At 42.9% G+C, this 23,362-nt stretch overlaps 1 protein-coding gene across 1 annotated transcript in view; it reads left to right on the forward strand.

Annotated features, from left to right (window-relative positions):
• Positions 1-261: 261 nt before the first annotated feature.
• tbc1d22a (TBC1 domain family, member 22a) overlaps positions 262-23,362 on the forward strand; it is a 126,308-nt gene continuing 103,207 nt past the window's right edge. Inside the window, exons 1-5 of the mRNA XM_061075729.1 lie at positions 262-450; positions 905-961; positions 2,651-2,834; positions 3,498-3,759; positions 9,078-9,260. Coding sequence (XP_060931712.1) covers positions 389-450; positions 905-961; positions 2,651-2,834; positions 3,498-3,759; positions 9,078-9,260 — 748 coding nt within the window. The 5' untranslated portion in view covers positions 262-388. The remainder of the gene's footprint in view (positions 451-904; positions 962-2,650; positions 2,835-3,497; positions 3,760-9,077; positions 9,261-23,362) is intronic.

Raw genomic sequence — 23,362 nt, forward strand, 5'->3', positions numbered from 1 at the left:
CTCTCTCTCTCTCTCTCTCTCTCTCTCTCTCTCTCTCTCTCTCTCTCTATCTCTCTCTCTCTCTCTCTGTCTCTCTCTCTCTCTCTCTCTCTCTCGCTCTCTTTTGATTGACCACCTCAGTTTCTCTGTCAACAAACGCACAGACGGCGGGTTGTGACGTCATCTGCTGCCCGAGCCACCTCAACACGGAACTCACTTGTGATTGGCCCACGCTGAACAAGCCCCGCTGCGGCCAATCACAGCCGCGCTTGCTCGCCCATCAAGCAGTGGCAACATGGCAGCTCTCTGAGTTTTGGTGAGCTGTAAATAAACACATTTCCCACGTCTCGCGGACCACGACAGCGCCCGGGTATTCGCGTCGAGGACCGGCCGGAGCCGCGGAGGGAAGATGGCGACTGACGGGACCAGGAAACAGTTCTGGAAGAGAAACGCAGCCAAGGTTCCTGGCAGGTGAGTGACGTGTTCCCTGCTGGCGGCTAGCTTAGCAACAGCTAGCCTAGCTCCACTGACGCTGCACCGTTCAGCTTCAAACGCAACTTTAACTTTCGCCGACTGTCCTGCTGTCTCCCGGCGATGTCTGCACGTCCATCGCCTCATAACGTAGTGACGTCTGTGCTGAAAGAGTCTCACAGACACTTCACAACGAGCTGCTGCTAGCCGGCTAGCTAGGTTGCTAACAGCGGCTAACATTTAAGTGATTTCCCTACAGCCAATCCACAGAGTTGTAAATAACTCTACATTTACATGTAGTATCTAAATGAAACCATGGGTTTCAATGTTCGTCACTGTTATGTGCACTACTACAGCTTCAATGGGTAATCGTTTGGTGCAACTCCAAGCTAGCATTGCTAACTTGACAGCTACTAGCTCATTCATTGACATTTCCTCTTCCTCACTTCCTCAGCATTCAACATGTATACGGAGCACAGCATCCCCCCTTTGACCCGCTCCTCCATGCCAAGTAAGTCCAATGCACCTCTTTGTATTTGTAAAGCATCCTGTGATTTTCGTGTGAACTTTTGCTTCCCTTAGTTTCTATGTCTGAACAGTGAGTCTCAGTTTGGAAAACTATATCTGAAAACCAACATATAGCTCTCATCCTATAAATAGAGCTTTGTCTAGATACACAAGAGGATGAGCATATCTTTCCTCATCATGGAAAATCCCATCCGGTGCTTTTTCTTTTGATAATCAAACAGGTTATTCAAGTGTGTATTAATTAAAAGTGTTCTCTTCTTTACATGAGACCTTTATTTATCCGCAAGTCCAAAATAATGCAAAGTCCTAAAGGGTTGCTGCTCATTGAAAGTTGATTATTGCTGCCATGGCACACATTAATACGGTATCATTTTATACTTTTAGCCACACACCAATCAGGACTGTAAATCCATTATTTTGCTATTGGACAGCTGACAAAGACATGGGCTGCGATTTCATAGGCGTGACTAGAACTGCACTGTGCCTGAATGTATGCAATTATAAATAGTTGGTAATTCTGGAAACCTTTTGTTTGAACTGCGTTTGTCACTTTTTGTTTAAGAGGAAGTGAACCTACCAGAAAATCTAGTTGGTGGACACGCTGACTGCTGATCAGCCTCTAGTGACTCTATCATACTTTCACTTTCATGTTAACTTATTTAAAAGGCTTGAAACCATGCCCTATATAAACAGATTAGGTTACATGGAGTGACGATTTAAGATGTATATGTGATTTGTAAAATATTTTAATGAGTGTAAGTAGGAAAATACTTGACTTCAAAGTGAGTATTACATATTAAAAACACAGACAACTGTAGAATCTTGAAGTGGAATTTGTGTGAAAAACATTAATTGTTAAAGCTTCCTCATCCTTCACTTCTGCTTTGGAAATATTTTGTGCTATTTTGGACTTATTTTATTGTGTTGACTGTACCTATCTTGTTCCAGTCCCCCCACACACTCACAGATAGAAAAAGCAGCCTGTTACTCATTAAAAATCCTTTTCTTGCTTCTGTCTGATATTTAATCATGTAGATTTCCATAGAGGGTTGAATTTAATTTGCCTGTTTTTTTGTCAGGATGAAAGTTCAAGCTTTCTCTTTTCTTCCAAGCTATGATGGAAGTTACCTAATATGGACAAGTCTCTTTATGATAGCAATCTTTATCTTTGTAAGAAATTAGAGCACCTTCGCAGTACAAAGAACGCCACGGAGTGAAACTTTTTCTTTTGAACATGACTAGATTCCATCCTGTTAGATCTTTGAGTCCTGTTTTTGATTCATGTGTTTAAGATTAAGAGGCTCACGTACCCAAGTATTTCATTTTGAGTGTTGTGAATTACTGGCAGATATCAGTGTTTTTATATGCAAATATTTTTAATTTCTTCATGAGTTGAAACAGTAGTTATATTATTTATTAATTGGTAAGCTCTTCTTTTTTTTCAAAGGGCTGATATTTATTTCCCCATCTGTCAATGCCACAATGATTAACTATTCATCCCTACCCACTTTTTTTTACCTTATCCTCCTCACTGTGTTTATTTACTTTATCTCTCTCTTCCCCTTCCCCCCTTTCCTGCCCACACCTTCCCCTTTTCTCTCAATTATTTTAATCACATTCTCTTCGCCTTATCGTCTCTTTCTTCATGGCCCTCTCTCTTTCTGTTCTCCAGTCTAATTAAAGCAGCCAACAAACATCCTCCGGCCACACCAGGCAAGCCTAAGAAGGCGACCACCTTCCAGGAGTTTGAGAGCATCACAAGTGACGCTTGGGACGTTGGGGATGATGACGATGAGCTGCTGGCCATGGCTGCACAGAACCTTAACATCGAGGTGGTCATGGAGACGGCCAATAAGGTGAACAAACTCATGCAGAGGCTTGTGTATGGATACTTTCTGTCATAAGGGTTTGGTCAAAGGACAGTCGCCATATTCATTGTGCCACCCTATTTCCTCTTTCTTCTCTTCTGTCTATTTTTAGGACTTCACCAACGTCTGCACCTTTCAAACAAATTTTCTAGACATTTAATAACAAAACATTACCAAAAAATGTTTTGTCCCCTTAACATGAAATTGCAGTTAATGGTGGTGGAGGGCTGCAGCAGTGTATATCACAGATATGGAGTTGTTGTTATTATAAGTTTAGTCTGCTTGGACTCTGCTTTGACACATGCATAATTGGTGTTATTGTGATGTTAAGGCCACACCGACCATGTTCTTAACAAATCGGAATGTACACAGGCGTCCACATAGAGCCTTGCTTGTACCTTCTGATGATAAAGTTAACATCATTTGCTCCTTCACTTATTTGTAGATGTGAAGTATAATACGGGTGTTACTGTACTTTCTATTTATCTGTCTGTTCATTATAGAGGGATTCATGTTATGTAGAAATTGGATCGTTTATAGGTTTATACAATTTTGCAGTATGTGTCTCTTTACACTGGACATTTTTAATACTGTATATACTGAAGATTTCAATGGCTTGAGTTCATCAGGGTTTCTCTCTAAACTCTACAGGTGATTGAGAATCACAGCAAGCAACAGGAACAACAGCGGCTGGATGACTCCACAGACCTGGAACAGAGAGACGAGGACACACAGGACGAGACGGCGGAGGACGAAGAGGAGGAAGAGGAGAATGAGGAGGAGGAGGTGGAGGAGAGAGTGGAGGAAGGCGACGTGACCAGCCCAGAGGTGTCGTTTGCCTCCCAGAGCAGCCCTTACACTGATGGTCGCCTGGTTAAATCCCACAGCGAAGCTCCAATTGGGTCACCCAAAGGTGAGTCAACACCATTGCTCAGTGTCCAAAGTTTTCTGGCTTACCTGCATACTTAAAGCCAGACTGTATTTATCTGTATGGAATATATTTGAAAAGACACCCTGAAACTTCTGTGTTACTGCCTATAAATTTTCTCTGAGCCTCAATTCAGGTTTGTTTAATATTCTCTTCTTGTTTCATTTTAATCATATTGCAAACAGTGTGCTTTGATGCTACACTTCCTGCAAAAATAGAGTTTAAAACACCATATTTACATTCAATAATCCACCATGAATAGAATACTTGAGCCGTTACTTTTGTAGGTGTTTTTATATGGCTGTATTTGATTGTGGCAGTGACAGGTTTCCAGGAAATGAGGGAGAGAGACTCGAGGAATAGCACACAGTAAACTGTCCAGCTGGTTGGGATCTGAACTGGGGACCAAAGTCCTGAACGAGTCCATATTTGCAAACCCACCCTCATCCGCAAAGCTGCATACCAGAACAGTTACCCGCTATTATCTCTAATTCAAATCCGGACCAATGTATACCTGTTATGCTATATGACCAACAACTTGCCCTGTCACCCATGATTAAACACGCATGCTACATACACAGTAACTCACACCAACACGGTTATTTGCTCCTTCTCATTCTGTTTTTGTGGTTGAGTTGTTATCTTCGAAAAGTTTCAGTCAATTATCTCAGCATCTGTGCTCCTGCAGCTGTCAATGTGTTTCCATAGCAACGACGTGCCTAGCTTGCCGCTATCAAAAGCTCATACATTGTGGCACTTTTACAAGCAAAGAACGCATTCACCTCTCTCTTTATGTGATCTTTACTGGGAACCCATTGCCAAGGCGCATTTGCTTTGCACAATAACCATTGGGTCATCAGGAGGTCCCTAGAGGAGAATCTGAGCTCTGTTGTTCTTTTGTGTCACCACATTCAACCGATACCTGATTCAACAGAATCATCCAGCATCCAAACAGCAGAGAAATGAGCCATGGGTATTTGACTGATGTTATCACTCTGTAGAGCTGTGTTACTGATAGACTGCCAATGTTGTGCTTTGGCTGAACTTGCGTGTGGATTTGACAGTGTACAGTTAGAGAACATGGAAATGAATCACAAATCATTTAAGTAAAAAAATAGAGGCATGTATTTAAATGTAAACTTGGGTACGACAGCACCGTGTTCCTTCTAAACATAGACTGTTTTGCTGTTGCTCTGCTCATAGACTGTAACATCAGCGAGTGCAGCAGACGTCAAACGTCTGCGTGACTGTTGTCCTGTCTGGCAGGTCATCTGCTCGTCTGGCTGCGTGTCTGCTGTTTTGCCTGTTGCTGTGTGTAGATACAGATGACATAACCAGTCTGTTGCCTTCAGGCACTTCCTCTTATCTCCTCAGATGAGACGCAGCCCAGGCTTGCATGCTCTGTCACAACACGAGCATGTCCAAAAAACACTGACGCTTATATGCAAACCTTAATACTTGGCTGGTAGAGCAAGTGACATGCACATGAACTGTAAGGCCCACTGCTGTGTTTGGCGGTGTTTTGTCTTCTTTCCAGTCTCTTGTTTTCTCTTCTCTTCTTCCTCTCCCAATTCCTTAGAATAGTGTGAACACACTTGGCCCAGTCTAATAGGATAATGGCACACAGCATGGCTTTTGTTAGTGAGGCTCCATCTACCTACCTAGATACTCGTCATAGTACTCACATGTCCTTCCTCACTTGTAATAGTTGTAGTGTATTGTGAGAGACGAGTGGACACAACTAACTTGCTCTGACTTTTTCTTTTACTGGACCATTGTGAATTGTAAATGTGCTGTAAAAGGGGGTAGATTGTTATAGCCATACAAAAGATTCCACTACAAAGACCCTGCTGCCGCCTAGGCCTGTCGCGATATGCAATAAATCAATTAATTGCGCGATAAATTAAAATGAGCGATAATTTTTTGCCGGCTGCAATAAATTCAGGGATTAAAGTTTTCCGTCGCTATGACGGATTTCCGTCAACTCCGCTCGCATAAGGCTAAAAATGAGATCGATGCAGATCCCATCCGGCAGTCGGCCGCGGCTGCCGGTGGACAGACTCTTGTCTCCGCCCTGCCCGCGCCCCGCGTGCGTCAGGGCTCCCGTGCAGGTGTGGGAGGATCTCCTCGCGAGCCCTCTCCCAAGCGCTGGCTGGCCCCCGCCGGGCGCATTTCCTCCGTGGTGCGCCGCGACGGATCCGGGTCGGCTTGGAAAGGCTCGGGGCGGGAGGAACGGAGACCACGGCGAGAAAGGTTTCACAAAAGCGTTCAGGGGGACGAAGGCGGGCGGAAGCCTGCCTGCGACAGCCCCAGCCCCGTGTCTCCGCGGAGACACGGGGTCTCAATTGGCTCAGGCACCAGTCACGAGTCAGAGTCACGAGTCAGAGTGTGTCTGTTTTGTATTTATTTTTATTCATTTAAGTATAGTGTAAACTTTTGTTAACAGTTCATATATTATTCATAGTTTTAAGTTAAAAAGTTTTTGTATTTATTTATATTTATAATCTACTTTAAATGCAAAGTAACTCAACATATATTTGGCAATAAAAAAGTCTTTCTTAAATGTCTTCCAGATGTCCAGTTCCAGTGTTCTTTAAAAATAGAAGTTTATTGATCTTCGAAAGGCTGTACTTGCATTATTATTCCATTATCAGTATATAAGTTGAAAATGGTGTCAAAACGGCAATATTATCGCTTATCGCAATAATTTCTGGGGCAATTAATCGCACAGAAAAATGTGTTATCGTGACAGGCCTACTGCCGCCCCTAATAATCTTTTTTAATTATTCAAAGTGCAAATAAAGTTGGTAACAGATTTGTAGCCTTTCGGTTGGTCTTGTAAAAACTGAAAAGGGTTATTAAAATAGGCAGCGTTCCAGTTTAATTAATTGCTATAGAGTTGATGGGACTCTATCCACACAGTAGACATGTTGTGGTTGTATGAAAAATGTTGGCAGGGTTAGTAACCCTACAATTTTATGGACACACACGGTTCTTTATGAACTGTTTGTTTAGTGCTCATGTCACAAGGAAGTAAGAAACGTCCCTCTGCACAGTGCACACTAGGGCTGCTCGATTATGGAAAAAATCATAATCACGATTATTTTGGACAAAAACTAAATCACGATTATTCAAACGATTATTAATATGTGCCCTTATTTTTTTTAATGACTAACCGGAAGTACCAGTCACTTCCGGTTCCGGTAAACACCGATTACGGCTGCGTGTCTTATTCCTCCGTGAAACCATGCAGGATATCGGTGCCTTGTTATTCAAACCCTTAATGATGGCAACATTCTCCATAAAAACACTTTGTAACTGAGAACTTTGAAATTTCCTCTCATTATTAAATGTCCCCATCTGCCCCCCCCCCCCAACTACAAGCACAGAGAGAGAGAGAGAGAGAGAGAGAGATAAAGAGAGATAAAGAGGTGTGGGGGGGGGCTATGAGGACCATCATAATTTACCCCCGAACCCCGACATTGAACGGGTTCAACAACAAGCGGAGAATCGCGAGCTGACCCGCGAGGGTCCGGTGTGAACAGCCAGCGGCTGCGCGCTGGAGAGTGGACGCTGCGCAGCCGCTACACTGTGGTGCTTCTGCTCGTCGGATTCGAAGAGTCGATCAGACGGGGCTGCCCTCACTCTGCCGTTTTCCACTCGCGCTGTTTTTTAAATACCTCCGGTCACCACACACACAACTCGCCTCCTTCACTTCACAGCTGCTTGAGAGTGAGTGCCGGTGAGCGGGGCCGCGCTGAATGCTTTGGGGGAGGGACTGAATTGCGCATGCGCGTCTCTTTAGAAAAAAATGCCAAATAATCGTTTCAACTCGATTATAGTAGTTTGGAGATCGTTTGACCCAATAATCGAACAGCCCTAGTGCACACTATCTTATCTTGTCTGTTTTTCTTGTGTGTCACTTTTCTTCTCATTCCGCACATCTGGGTGAACATGTTGCCCTCAGCAGACTGAATTAATGTGCATCACACAAAATGTGCAACTGCTGCCACCCTGGAGGCTTTTCACTAAACAAACCATTAACATTAACTGCATTCATTCCCACTTGGCTTGAACCATACAGTAATGTTAAAGGGCCATTGGATTCCAAGTGTAAGTGTGGTGTTATGTAGACCATGTGTTGGCCTGCTTTTACTTTTTAGTAATACAGATTAGACTTGTAGTGAAAAGCTACAGTTGGTACGGTTGGAAAAGCCAGCAAGAGCAGGTTACACGTAGAAAATATGCAATCTATACATCCCAACGTCCTCCAATCAGCACTCTCATGAAAGCTAAGACCCCAAACCACAGGAACTGCTAGAATCCGACCTTTTTGTGACTCGCTCACCAACCTCGTCTCTGCTTTAGTGGTTTATGTCTCTCCTGCATGGGAGGCAGACGGGGACGTCAGCCAATCATTTCATTCGGTCCATGGTTATTTTAGTCCTTTATTTATTGATGGCCTGACGGCTATTGGGACGTGAAAAGGATTTTCAACAAATAAGATAAAAAGTCTTTCAGGAACAAATTAATACCCCTACCTTTTATATCTATTGGCTCTGTGTTCCTGAATAAGCAGATCTTCAGTTTGGTTTTGATAAAAGTCTAACTATCAAGTGAGTTGCTGTGCACAGCAGTTACTGATTAACTGATCAGTGCCAGACTTGTCCTGTCACCTCACTGCTGCTCAGATTCAATTCAGGGGGAATATTTCATCTCTCTCTTGCAAAAGGGCACATTTGAAAGTGTAATAGAATAAGACGAAACACGTCCTCTAAACAGCATTAATGGATTTTTCTGTATAGAAGAAACTGGGCTCACTGATGTTACAGTGAAATAAAAGTGAGAGCATCTATATTCTCAGCAGTGTGAGGTGAAAATGAATATGTGGGCTGGGATGTGTTCCAGAAGAGATTTAAATCAAATCCCTGGGATTTGATTGGATCACTCAAAGGTCGCCATGGTTTAGTGAGTACAGAGCAATACGGAGCCGTCGAAATACTTTTATCTTCCGCCCACACCTCCCATCACCCATGTTGTCAGATCAGGAGGATGAGATTCATGAATAACAAAGTTTGTGCAGACTGAGAACCAAACCCAGACGTTTGAGCAGATTCTATAGATCATCTCTAGGACTAAGCACAAAATGTCATGTATGTACTGAAATACGTTGCCTTCAATATGACAATGGACCTTTATCGTGTCCACACGATGCTGTGCTGCATCATATAAAATCCCTGTATATGTTGCGTTTGTGGTGAAGTAACCCTTCTTCCCGTCTCGGGTCATTATCTGCCCACCAGATGCAGCAGGTGAATATGGAGGCCTCCAGAGACAGCGGTCTCTGCCCCACCGGCCACCCCTCATCCCTTTGGTGGCTCGCATGGCTGACCAGAACACGTCTGGCACCCCAGTCATGACCGAGAGGGAAGCGTCCCGTCTGGACAAGTTCAAACAGTTGCTGGCCGGCCCCAACACAGATCTAGGTAAGAGATACTCATCCAACAAGAACTCCATGTTCTCCCCCTGTCATCTTCTTTCATTTCCTTGCGCTCCTTCGCTTCTCACTCATAGTTTGCTCGGTCGGGCTGCCAGCTGTGCTGCGCTTTTAGCGACGCTGCAAGGGAGAAAGTCATCCCGCCATCTGGACATGCAGATTACAAGGGGAAAAATTCCACCAACAACAAAAGCAAATGACAGGCCTTTGTTCTAACCAAACGACAGGCCTTTATTGTTTATCCAACCCCAGAGACTGTTTGCTAACCACTGCTACACCAGTGGCCGTGATATCCTCGCAGACATCCCTCTTTACAGCTGACCTTTTGTCCTCTGAAACTTAACTTGTGCCAACTTGTTGCAGCGACTTTTTCAAGTCGATAAAACGACATCAAAGAGCAGTCTTTGAATCGAGCGACTGTGGGTGTAGAGTTTGAATGTCAAGAATCCAGCCAGTGGCCAGTGTGTAACTGACTGGCATAAAGTTATGGAATGAAATACTGAAATACTGCATATGTACCTTGAACCTGGAGTTCATTAGAAACACCTGCAGTTATATGCAGCAGTGTTGGGCACCAGAAAAAAACCTATAGACTTGGACTCGCTGAAGTTAAAACATTCTATTTACTTTTATACCGGTATACTGCATAAAAGAACATATGAAGTGGTTTAATCCTAAAAAACGCGATGTTATCTTAATCCTATCTGTTATCCTAATTTATAGCACAAATTGTTGTCTTAATCTCATTGTATTTAATCACACCATTCAACTTCTTTGTCAGTGCTGCCGGTGTACTGTTGGCAGAGATGTTTAATTCTTATTTGTATTATGTTAATAGAGCAAATATAATTGAGCATTAATATATTTGTAAACATTTTTGAATGCAATTCATAGGCAGCATTTTGAAATCTGTATTATTATGGTGAGTTTGTCTCGTTAACAAATGATCCGACAGAGGATGAGTGGATGTGGTGAAATTGAAAGAAGTTGCTTTGATTTGTGTCTGTGACCTCAGAGACTGTTTCATGAAAAATATGGGAGTGGATGAATGGAGGAGGAGGAGGAACTGTCAAACTACTTTAAAAGCCCCTTTGGGTTCAGAGCTCGTCTATGTCAAGAGAGAGAATGTACATCTTATGTCCTTGGGTTCTTTTTAATGCCCTGATCGTGTGTGTGTGTGTGTGTGTGTGTGTGTGTGTGTGTGTGAGTTGAGTCTGCCTGATAGAAGGGGGCCTGAAGTGTGACCAGTGGAGAGAATTATGAAAGTGCTGTAGTTAGCAAGAGCATGGGTTATGTGCCTGTCTAAATACCTTAAATATGCTAAATGGAAAAAGACTGTGTCAGAGATATTTCACTGCAGATATGACACCGCTTAAACACCGTAGCAGACGTCCTCAAGTGGTAGCTGTGGGCCTAATTTACCACATCTGAAGAGGCTAGCAGGCATTTATTTCAGACAGGCTAGTATTAGAGGCAAGTTTTCCTCTCTTTTGATTCCTGCAGTGAATGAATATGGTGTCACGGCTGCTGCCAATGCAAAGTAACTCATTGGCATCCTCATTCACAATAAGTGGTCTTCAGAGATCTGAATATCTGCACGGGAAGGCCTTTATTGTAAAATGATGGACTTATAGTCAAGCTGATACTGGATTTATGTAAGAAATGTTATTATGAAATAATTAGAGTATAGCCCAACCAATACCGGATTCCTTGAAATGCCAATATCAGTGGATAACCATATATCATGTGATGTTATTCCTTAAATTTGGTTGTCAGGGTTAGGGTGGCAAAGATATTTTACAGTTGAAAAGCAGCCAAGTCAGATTTAAAAAATATCTTGAGTATTTATGCACTGATATTTCTTGTGACTTATCTTATTATTATGTCCTAATAATGAAAAATAGGAAAATATTGTCAGATATATCCTTGAGATACTTTAAGCCAAAGACATGGATTTCTGAAATTAGAAAATAGATATAAAAGTACTCCACTTTCATAATATTTTTACAATAATGATGGACAATCCAGTAGAAACACATACACTTCTCTCCCATGAAAACCTGGCACCTACATTACCTGCATAGCAGCTCGACTGCTGTCAGTCTGCTCTCAGATTCGGGGCGGTTCAGTCAGTCGTGGTTTATGTCAAGCAGAGATGAGGGGCACGTCTCGGAGGTCCAATCTTTCTAACCTCACACGTTAAATTTTCAAACTTGTACCTAAACGTGCTCATGCAAGTGACATCACTTGATGCAATTCATCCGACTTTATAAATGTTTTTTTCCATATAGTAATAGTGATACTCTGCGACACCTGTACATGGACATTAGTGTGTAAAATCAGGGGGTTTCTACTTTTAATTATTAATGATCATATAATCATTGCCTCCACAAGAACATCTTGGTGATGGCATCCTACATACACAAATCCAGTGCCGTCAACATGGGTGGCTGATTGCTTTTACTATTTGAATAAATGTGCAGGTTTGCATCACTCGGAGCACTTTGCCACTCCCTTACTCGCCTCATGTAGATTACTCTTAGCATTGGCCAAGATCCTAAAATGTAAATGCAGGATTTCATTAAGTTTGAATGGCCTTAGTCAGCACAGTAATTCACCTCTGTGTTCGCGATCCCCTTGAAAACTTTTTGAGCAAAACAAACTGGTTCACAAGTCATCAGCATTAGTCAACTGTGGTTGCAGCCGCCTGAGCCAGAGTGTATCCTGTACATCAGCAGATTGTCTTGAGACGTCAGCCGCCATTAGGGCCCGCCAGGCATCACAAGCCGGCTGTCTAAATTTAGTTTGGTCTATGCGCCATGATTGGATAGCCCAGAACGGGTGAGCCATGCTGCCGGCTGCTGGCAGCATGAAAGATGAACTTCATTCATGGGACATAATTAAGTGAAGGACTGTTGGAGGAGGGGGCGACGAGGGGGCGATGAGAGGGTGATAACGGAGGGGAGAGGGATAGGGCCAGATAAGATAAGATAAGATGAAACTTTAATGATCCCCATGGGGAAATTGGGTCATTGCAGCAGCAAAGAATGGGATATAGATGAGACTCCAAAAGGAAAAATAATGAAATATTCACCATGCGGAAGAATTCAAACTTAGGCCATATTCAGACAAAAATGTATGGACATTCGGGTCTGGAGTTTCGGACGTGCTCACAACGAGACATAGTTTGGAGCGTTAATGTGAGAGGTGTCGCAGCAGACAGAGGACGTAACGTCTTAGTTTCGCTGCAGAGATCCCCAGCGTCAGCTCTTAACACCAGAGGTGTACTTTACATATTTCCTCAGTGTATTCTATATGTGTGGCACAGTTTTTTAAAATCCTGAGATGTTTGTACTCTGAATTTGTGCGTCTGTTGCGTGTTAGAAACGTTGTCAACACACCCACTTGCTCGTGGTTAATCCTGCAGAGTTCCATGCATTTCTGAAAGTAGCTCTAGTGTATATATTTCTGGCACAAAACTGAACCATATTAATATATTCTTGTGATAATGAGTCATTTTTGAGAGTTTTCTTGGTTGGTTTAAAAGACTGAGTTCATATTTCACCATCTACCCATGAGCAGATTGTTGCAGTGTCCAGTTAAGAGGGCAAAGACAAGATGGATGAAACTCCTCCCTGATAAAGCGTAGGTCACTTTCCCCGCATGCTGCCTTTGACATATTCACACTCATACAAATTCCCCACACAGATCGGTACACTGTCAGCGGGGACGACGCCCCCTTGTGTAAAGGAGAAACTCGACCGACTGTCCTTGAGGTCAAAGGAAATGGGGGGGAAGCGACGCTGGGATGATACATTGGCCGGTCCCTCAGTTGAATGGTGTCATTAATTGCAGGAGCAGCCATGTTTTTCTCAGGACAAACCGTGGCGACATGTCAGGGCTGGAGGTCTCTAGGGTTTCCAGTCAGTCCATTTTTGATTGTGTATGCCGGGCGTTGTGTGATGTTTTTGAACTGCATGAACTTAGCATTATAGCTGCCTCAACTCTGTGCTGCAGCCGAGTTAGTCTTGTCACGCGTGCTGGCAGCTTCGAGTTGCACTTCTCGCGTCTGAAGTGATTTTGAAACTTTGCCTGAACAACAGATGAAACCTGTGTAGAGTTGAAGGGGAAATAAGACAAGAGTATGAACCTTCACTCACCTGCTCCCACCTCCACCTGCTCACTTGTCAGTGTCATCTCCTCAGTCTTTTTGATCATAATACCTGTCCAACTTGCCTCCACGATCCCCTTTGCATTCAGATCTTTAACATCCTTGTCAGTTTCTCTCTGTCTCTTTAACTCCCTCCCTCTCGCTCCCCCTCTCTCTCTGTCGAGCCTTGTGACAGGTTGTGACAGTGGTCTGTTTAGCATGTAAGGTCGCGTAGAGGTTGATGACCCTGTGCGTGTGCGAGAGGAGGGTGATTGATGTGGGGTTGATCTCACCTAATTATTGCTGATGTCCTGAGGCGAGCCTGTCTTTCGCATGAACCTGAACACAGCACCCACTCTAACGCTCGGCGAGGAGGAGGAGGGAGTCTTGTCAGCTGGGAACATTTTTTACATTACATGAGTTGTCGGATGGAAAGTTAGTACTTGAAGGTTTAGTCAATTACTTGATTTCCCTGTGGAGTCAAACACAAACCATAAGCACTGTTCATATCTAAAAAAAGATATATTTGTATTGCTAAGGCAGTCTTGGATATTTGAAACTAAATGTGTAACATCTAAAATACTAAATACTATTTAAAATCATTAATTATTCTTGTAAAACAAAATCAGTTCTTCTACTTTATTGTTGGTTGAGTTAATATGGACCATTTTCTTGTAGTTTTTTTTGCACCTATCTGAGCTTATCATTCTGTGAGCATACACCAGGCCACCAGCCCAGGCTCCGTGCGGAGAAAGGAAGCCGCACGTGCAGCCCGCTGCGGAGAGCAAATATGCTATCCTTCCGGTCCCTTCCACTTTATAAATAAACAACACTGAATAGTTTATAGCTTGCAGTTACTGTCTGTTTCATTTTGGTGGGCACAGCCCTCCTGGCCCCCCGAGGTCCGCCTATAATGACATGTCTGACAAGATGGTCTGTCATATTTTTCTGTAGCTTGTTATAGATAACATTTTTCTTCAGTTGCTTTAAAAAAAAACAAAAAAACATTTTTTTGCCAGATCTGATCAAAATTCAGGAATAAGCAGTGTTGGGGTTCAATTTTGTAAACGTTCTGTGATGAGTTATAAGCCACGATGCCAGGTTTAACAGACTTTCTGCATATCTTTTTCTAATTTAATAGATTTTAAGACCTAGAGCTGGCATCTGACATCAAGCAGTTATAGCTGGATGACAGAAATACTGCTGTTGCTATGGCAATGGTCCGTCCTTCTCTTCTCTTTCTTGGCAAATGTATTCTTACCGTCTTTTACTGCCTCTTTTCATCAGTACCTTTCCTTGTTTGTCTCCTCTTCTCCTTTTCCATTTTCTGTTTGCTTTTCTATTCGTCATATCGGAGGCAGAGTCAACCTCACACCTAAACTCCCACATACATTTACAAACAACTATTGGTCATGAACACTAAATAACACATAGCAAACATAAATAAGCTGCCAACCACTAATACATATATAGAACACAGAAAATACATTAAATACCTGCCCACGAGAACATGCAGACACACTTTCATTGCTGCTTCCAATGCCTCAGTGCCTGTCAGTGTGTCTCCTCTCTGTTGGGGGTGCTGCAGCTCTTTGTTACACATCCACCGCCACAGCGCTGCTTCACCCTCACTGCAGCAACTGTTAGCAGGCCTGCTACTCTCCTGCCACGGGTTGCCTATAGTGCTACAATCTGCAATCCTGTTACACAGCAGCCACCATATGATAGGCTTACCATCATCGCTGTTTGCCAAGTTAATAGCCGCCATCAAAGAGGGAAGTGGCGATGTAATTCAATTTAACTCGGCCCTAATGCCGCTGTGCATGTGTGTGTGACAACTTCGGGAGTGTGTGTGTCAGTAGCTGGGAAAGTGTAAAAGAACAGATGATGCAGCATTAGATTGGCCAGGTAGTTAAATCTCAGCGGAAGGTGTCTTTTTATTTGAGACTTCAATCATAAGCTTTTGATGAGGAAAGCGAGAAAATGCAGTGTACGTTGTTTTCTGTATAATATGGGACCCGTTCTTAGAAGGTAGATACAGGGAGAAAAATCTCAAAATCTCAGCATTTTACCCTCTCTTCACTTTCTCTTTTTTCATGAAGAGTTCTCCACGGTGTGTTTCTTGCACAATCACCATGCTTACAGTCAGGGATATATGTATATTATATATGCACATGAATGTCAGTGCATGTGCTGCCTCCTAGCATGTCCCCAGGCAAAACACCTGACTTAATAAGGTTGGTGAAACCAGAAGCTGTCCCCTGTGTCAGGAGCCTCCCTGACTGCATGGCTTAGTTTATTCATATGTTACAGCGGGTCGTGCTTCCATGTGAATCTTTTCTATTCAACGAGCAGCTTCAATAAACATACTCCAGCCTCTACAGTTCACACCTGCTCTCTGCCAGCAAATAGCAACTGCAGATTTATGCTTCCCCGTCAATATTTTTTGTTTAAATCCACAGTTATGTACATTTACTGATTTACCAACTTAACATAGCCAGAGGGTTTTTATCGATTATATAAAGTCTGTTAAAATCGTAGATTCAAACATGATTCATACTACTGTCCTAATTTTAGTTTTTTCTTTTCTTACCCTGCCTCTCCCTCAAACCATCGAAACCATGAAATGCCAATGCTGTATTGTAGAGGCAAAACTAGTTATTCATTTTTAGATGTAATTTTGAACTCAAGACTCGCCTCATTTCATGATTATAATGAGTAATCATCGATTAATCAATGATTATGGTTGTTTTTCAATTAATCTTTAAGTTACTAAAAAGCAAAAAATACAATAAAAGGTTATATCTTCAAACATTTTGTTATGTTTGACTGACGGTCTAAAACAATTACTTAAAAAAGTGTAAACTTTTAAAGGCTGGAATCAGAGCTTAAAATATTTCTGAAATGGTTAATGTAGTAATTATATTTTTCGCTGCTGGTCAGCTGATTGTTAACAAATTATTCAAGTAATTTTTGTTTTCCATTTGCAGTCTGACTGACTTTTTGTTCATTAATGTGTCACAATGTGGGAACATGATCAGAATTTTGTCTACTGAATTCCACATCCACCAGTTGAACCTTGTCATCTACACTGGTTTGAGCACATTAATGGCAAATGTAGAAAACTGCACCTCCAAAAATAATCACTACAAACTAAAATCTGAATATATTAAAATTCTAAATTTCTGCATATTCCCACATAAAATGTCTCCACTTTAAAAAAAAAAGAGTCACTAGGTCAGATATTTTAGAGCTTGTTTGATCTAAATCAGTTAAAGGCAAAGCAAGCTCCAGGGAATTCGGTATACAAGTCCTCGTTATAGTCCGCACACACACACCCATTCTCACACCTGTTCACTCATCTATGCTCGGTGTCCTCTCCCAGCCATCTGGGCCATCCATCAGGCCTCCTGAGCAGGTATAATCCAGGGGGGAGTATCTTTTTACAAGAGTCCCATTAGTTTATGAGCCGTCTGCTCCCTGGCGCCATCACTTTGTCCTCTAGATGAGTTAGACTGTTCAGGACTCTCACAGTATTCAAGGTTTATAGGAGGGGAGCTTAACTTTTTAATACACTGCATGATAAAGGTGTCCGTCCTCACTGTATTGTTTTTCTGACCTCGCTGGCAAAATGGTTTCAGGTGACACCGATTGTCCCAGTGCGAGAAGGGACGACATTCATCCACTTTTTTTCACCGTTGTAATGTTATCCAGGACAGTTGTTTATGAGGACATACCACTGTGTTTACAGTGATAGACACAACCGCTGACTGTTGTGTTTCTTATGGTTTAGACTCGTAGGCTCTAAAAGTCTGAGCCCCACGTTCCCATTTAGACTTTTGGACCCTTCTGGATGTAAAAAACACTCCATTGACCCCTGATTTGCCAAGGCAACCCCCCCATTGCAGAATTTGAACGCCGGTTTTGTCAGGTGTGTGTGCTGCCGTGAACCTTGTGGTGTTTTTCCCCAGTGGTCGCGCTCCGTCTGAATGCTGCCTGAATAGTGCATGGCTCCGGCCCGCCAACCGTCTTCCCTCCTGCTCCCATCAGTTCCTTGTTCAGCCAGCACTGACTGACAGCACTTCTTCCCCCCTCACCGTCCTCTTTTCTACTTCCTGGCCTTCATGCAGAAGCATGCACACAGGTAGGCAGACTGAGTGACAGGCAGGGAGACAGGCAGACATGGAAGGTGTGTGCAGGTTCAGTTTTTACACTTAGAATCACACACACACACACTCTTTATTGATTTTTTTCCCATGTTGCATGGTTGTTCATTGTAAGTGCCCTCACTTGGCCAGAAAAGCTCCTGGAGCTCCATTGTTCCTGTCCACTCAGGAGGCAAACAGTCAATTATCATTGCATGCATGATTTTAATGCTGACACTTGAATTCATTCTTGCCCTTTGTGTGTCATGCACATTACAATCTCAATTGAATTGTTTACTTTTCAAATTTTCAGTCAAACTGGCATCCAACAATGAATTTGTCATCGACCAACTATAGTTACCATGAACATTTGCCAGCACAGCATGCAAGGGCACTAACAACGCTGCCAATGCATTACCACAGAACTTGGTGGAAGGATGGGCCAAGGGAATGGATCCATAGGGGTAGATCCAACATTTTTTTGTTTTCACTTTCTTTAACATTTCTACCAATGTCCCAGGGAATACTTCATGGATACTTTGGTTACTATTATTAATACATATGTTTGTTGGTTAGGAATAATGCAGATTCAAATAAATATCTACATCTAGTGGATTTAATTGTGGTTTTATAAGTCGACTGTTGGGACTTGGTGGAGGTATTTTTACATGTGGAGCCAAGCCCCAAATTCTAGTTTCACTCTCTTTAGGCCCTTGCCATGGAAAATGTGTTCTGCAGCCAAATGTTAAAGAACCGGTCCTGTGACCCACATGTGAGTGTTTCAAATCCCCAAGCAGACTGAGAGAATCTGGGCCAGAAAGGTGAATAAGACACATCCTCTCCTCCCCCAGCAAGTACACTACACTTGAGGTGGCCTTTATCAAGACACCCATTCCCCATCTGCTTCAGTGGAGCTGCTGTAGGCTAAAGTACATGTGTGCCTGCAACGGGCAACTCCATGCTTTGTTCCTTTTAAACTACGCTTCTCAGGCAGCCGTTGTATAATCCTTCTGGTTCTCTTGGCTGGATTAAATAAGTTTTAATGGAATGAAAAACGTGATATTTTTGTTATATTTTGCCCTCTGAATGTTTCAAGAGTCATTGAGCATTCATTACCTCCGAGGGTCCCACATCAGAGCAGCTGTTGTGGGTGTTCAGCAGAAGGTACATGGTGTCCTAATCACCCCCTGTGGTCCCCAGCTTAACTCCAGCCAAGACAAAGTGCACCCCTGTAAGTTCATGCATAATGGAATACAGTAGACATGCAGAGGAAAGACTAGCGGCCGCTGCCCTTGAGTTGCACATTGCTAATGTTACAGGTGTTTTCGCTTCTCCCAGACCAATCCCCTGAGGCGTGTGCCACCAGCATATTAAACATCCATGAATCTGATCACACTAATTCCAATGCACATGTATAATAATGTGATATTTTATTGGTCCCATTAGGGAAGCTGTGTTTGCTCTTGTACCAGCTTGCATTTCTATATGTATATACTTTTAAAGGATTGCCCGTGGGGTGCATTAAGTGTATGGATTGTTTTTGCTTTAATGAGTTACAGCTGCTTTGTTTGTTAGCAGAGTTTATTCCAGCACAGACGACTATATGTAACGGTGGGGTGACAAATTTGTCAGCCAGAAATGGCTTGTTGCACCGTTAACTTTGCTAGCAGCACGTCGCCTCCAGGACAGTTGCTGAAACTTTTTCTAACCCATATTGTGACAAGTGCCCGCTGAGCAAAAGCAACAGATTAATTTTCGAAATGTCACAGAATGTCTTTAATTTATTCCAGAGGAGCGAGGGCTTGACTGTCTCATTCATAATGCACAAGAGATGCCCCGGAGAGTCAGATATGTTTTCTGAGAGATGAGCTAGCCGCACACTAATGAAACGACATCTGCAATTTAGCCTGCACGTCAACTGTGCTCACATTGCCCCCCCCACCCCCTCTGTGGGAAATGGGGATTTCTTCTTCAGATATTATTTCTCAGGAATTAGAGCACACATGAGTGTGGCTACTACATAGTGTAGTTGGTATTTAGGAAATGGTGGGTTTACATATTTCCTATGAGAGGCTATTTGCATTAGAATAAAGCATCACCACAGAATCTATTTCACAGATGGATTATGGATTATGTGTTTCCATGTGGAGATATCCTCTCAAAGCAGCCTTTTAGCCCAGGACTAATTAAAATGTGTGAAAGTGGAAGGACCTGACGAAACATTTATCCTTGTAGAGTTAACCATTGTTCTTTTGTGTGCTGACCGGTGCAGAGCATCAGTACTTTGACAGTCAACTGTGGGTCTATAAGTCACCCAGGCGCACGCTGGGGTCATTGTGTTTTGGATTCTGTGACGTTCTGGCTTGCAGCAAGAGAGAGTTTGGAATACAGTGAAGAAGCAAAAGCTGTCTATGGTTTTCTGTGTATGATGTATGGGTGTAACAGGCACAACTACTTCTGCCGGCCACATTGCCAAGTACATATTTGCTCCCTGATCTTTCCACACATCTGTCCCTGCCCACACGCAAGCCGCTACAATGCACAATGGACCTCATGCAAGATACATTCATACAAACTGATTTGTACTTTTTGACCGATTTAGGAGAACTTGTGAACAGACTGCATGCTGCCATATTTTAACATGTATAGTAATGAAATGGATGAAGGATGTGCAATATCTGTTCCAGCATTTAGAGAAAATAGCTGGAATCGGCTTAACAGCACTGCTTTAGTCCGTCTCTTATTCCATTTCTGAGGCTGCTAAAAAGTCTAGATCTCTCAACATTGCTGAAATCTGGACCTTAAACGTTTTTTTTTAATTTCTTCATTTTGCTCATTGATGTCACTTCATGATTGAATACTTCTGACATTGGGCAGGAAGCACAGCCATAGACGGCATTTTTGGGGTGTTAAATATGATAGTTTGTTAATCTTGTGCACGTCTACTCAGGTACACACAGATGGAGATCATCATGTTTCTTGTTCTTGCATGAGACCCAATGTTTATTTCCCCCAAAACATTCCCGTTAAAAGCTGTGATCAGAGAGGATGGGGTTTTCTGCGGATCACTGCAGCATCAGGATAGGAACATTAACCAAGTGGTGCCCCTAACTCCCCCTCTCCAGGCCCCCAACAGTGAGATTAATGTCAGGTGGGGGAAATATAACATAGTTTAATTAAGCCCGAGTCCACAAGATTCATGGAGTAATTTCTTTGTCTGACAGTGCAAATGAAGGTTCAAAGGGTGCAAGGCAAGAGGAGAGACACCCATGACTAGCTGTTCAGAGTGTAATGAATGTAGCAGTGCACGTTGGGTAACGATTTCACCCCTAAAGACTTAAATGAATTCTGTGTAACAGCTGCAGCAGCACCACTCTACGTGTAAAAGGAAGATGTCACTATGAGTGGCCTACTGCTTCATTCATGTAAAAATGTATCCAGCAGTCACTAATGGGAAGCTGTGAAAGTTTTAAAAAAAATAATACTCAAGTCCTTTGGCGTTCACTTGTGGCAATTAATAGTCACACCTCATGAATCCGTCTTTTCTGAGCCTGCAAAACAGGATGTGGCCTAACGAACCACGCTGGGACCGGCAGCGATTCCAACGCAGAGACAGGATCACAATATTTTGTCCTCTGTGGTATCAGTGTTGTATTATACCACATCAGTAACAACTTTCCATGATAAAACGGACAGGCAAAAGTCTTTAAGAGATCTCTCAAAAGCGTAGAGGACATAACATTGTCAGACGCAGTATGTTAAGATTAAGAGAGGATCAAAGTAGATGCAACAGAACCTTCCATATTGTAGCAGGTTTGTGTTGGGTAGATCACCCAACACAAACAAGACGAACCAAGAGCGTTTTATTGTTAGACACTCTGATAAACATTAAGCGTTGTCTTGCTCTGCTTCGTTTCTGTGGTGCATAGGGTCAGTCTCTTTAATCATATATCGCACGGCGTTGGTGTGACCTTCGACGTCCGTGGCGTCTCCCTCCAGGTCCATTACGCTGCTGCGTTTGAGAGAGGGAGTGATTAGATAACTGGTGACTGCTGTGCTAATCAACTGGCCTAGCACTGGTCTCCTGAGTCGCCTGCACACCTCTCACCCTCAGAATCAGCAATACCTTATTGATCCAAGGTGGAAATTGTGTTTGTTCCAATAGCAGTGTTTCCCCTAGGTTTACAGCTTTTTGGGGGGGGGGCGACGGTGGCGGCAGAGCGTCGCGGAGGGGGAACAGGAACACAAAAACTTAAAGGAATCATGATGTTAATGTGTTTCTTTTAATGATTTTGAACTGTACATTGGATTTCTGACCGGCACTGACAGGCTATTCTGTGATGCTCAGACGTCATGTGTTTGTCCAGTTTGTCCTTTCTGTAGGACTGGCAGGGAGACTGTATAAATGGCCGGGTCTGGTTTCATCTCACAACTGCCTGTTTATGCTGTCTACGTATTCGACAGAACATTCCTAAAACCAAAAAAAAAACTGAAATAATCCCCTATTCATTCTCTATGAACTGTAATTTATCTATCTATCTATCTATTTATTTATGCATGCATGTAGGCCTATACATGCATGTATGTAATGTATGTATTCAATGACTTCCATACGTAACCTGGATTGCCGGAATCCGGAAAAATGTTTGGATCCGGTACTTATGTTTATCGCGTCTACACGAAACCCTGTCACGAAAACACAGAAGCGCTGGAGCGGAGTGGTTGAAATCGCTGTAAAGACGTGATGAAGCATGCGCATTAAGTGAAAGAAGACTAAAGTCGAGATCCTATTAGCAATCTTCCCATAACGACTTCTCTACCACCTGAAATCACTGTTACCACAGCAATCAAACAGGACTAGTTAGAATAGAGCACCTCGCCATAACCCTAGTTTGTGTTAAGTTACCGTTTTGAAACTTCCGTCTGTAATAAAAATCTTTTCACGTCAGATTTGTCTGGTTTTGAACAATGGTCCAATCAAAATAGATTAAACAGAGATAGAAGGAAGTGATGCAGCGGGGTTAATAATGGTTCAGGCTGAGGTTGCGAGGCGAGGTGCGTTCACGGTTAAATACAACAAGCGGAGAAAGCAGAATCGCGGGCTGACCGGCTCTGAGAAATGCGCGTCCCGTGCAACACGTGGTCTCTTCTCTGTACTCGGACCCGGAGCAAGAGATCTACACCGGCTGCTTCTCGCAGGAGAGTGGGTGTTACCATCCTCATCCACCTGGGAGTGTTTAAAAAACGCGGATATTTTTAACTGCTTCTCAGGTGGTTCATGCAACATGTTTTCAGATGGATGCTCTCTGTCCGCTGGGGGGAGGTTGCTCACCTGTGTGTGCGCGCACGTGTCTGTGCGCGCGCATCTGGATGGAACTCCGCCGTGCGCGATACAGAGAGCAGAGGAGAAATCTAACCGCGCGACCATGTCGAGACAGAAATGCAAGCTATAGACCTGTTTTATAGGAAATGTAACCTTAAAATGATTTATGTAGAGACCTGGCGCTATATTAAAAAATAAAAAATAAAATAAATAATTAACTTGACCTTCCAGGGGGGGCGGGAGGTCCCGTTGGGGGGGCGCAGTGCCCCCCTAATAGAATGGTAGGGGAAACAGTGAATAGCTCCATGCAAGATTAGAAATATAAGCTTTTAAGATTTACAAAATGTATAAAAATAAAGTATGAAATATGTACAATGCAATATTCATATTTACGTGTTACTGGATAAATGGTGGGACACACTCCAGCACGTGCGTCCTCGTCCCTGTCTCGCTTAAAGGTTCAGTGTGTCAAA

This window comes from Limanda limanda, chromosome 1 (genome assembly GCF_963576545.1).
Source record: "Limanda limanda chromosome 1, fLimLim1.1, whole genome shotgun sequence".
In the NCBI taxonomy this organism is placed as follows: Eukaryota; Metazoa; Chordata; class Actinopteri; order Pleuronectiformes; family Pleuronectidae; genus Limanda; species Limanda limanda.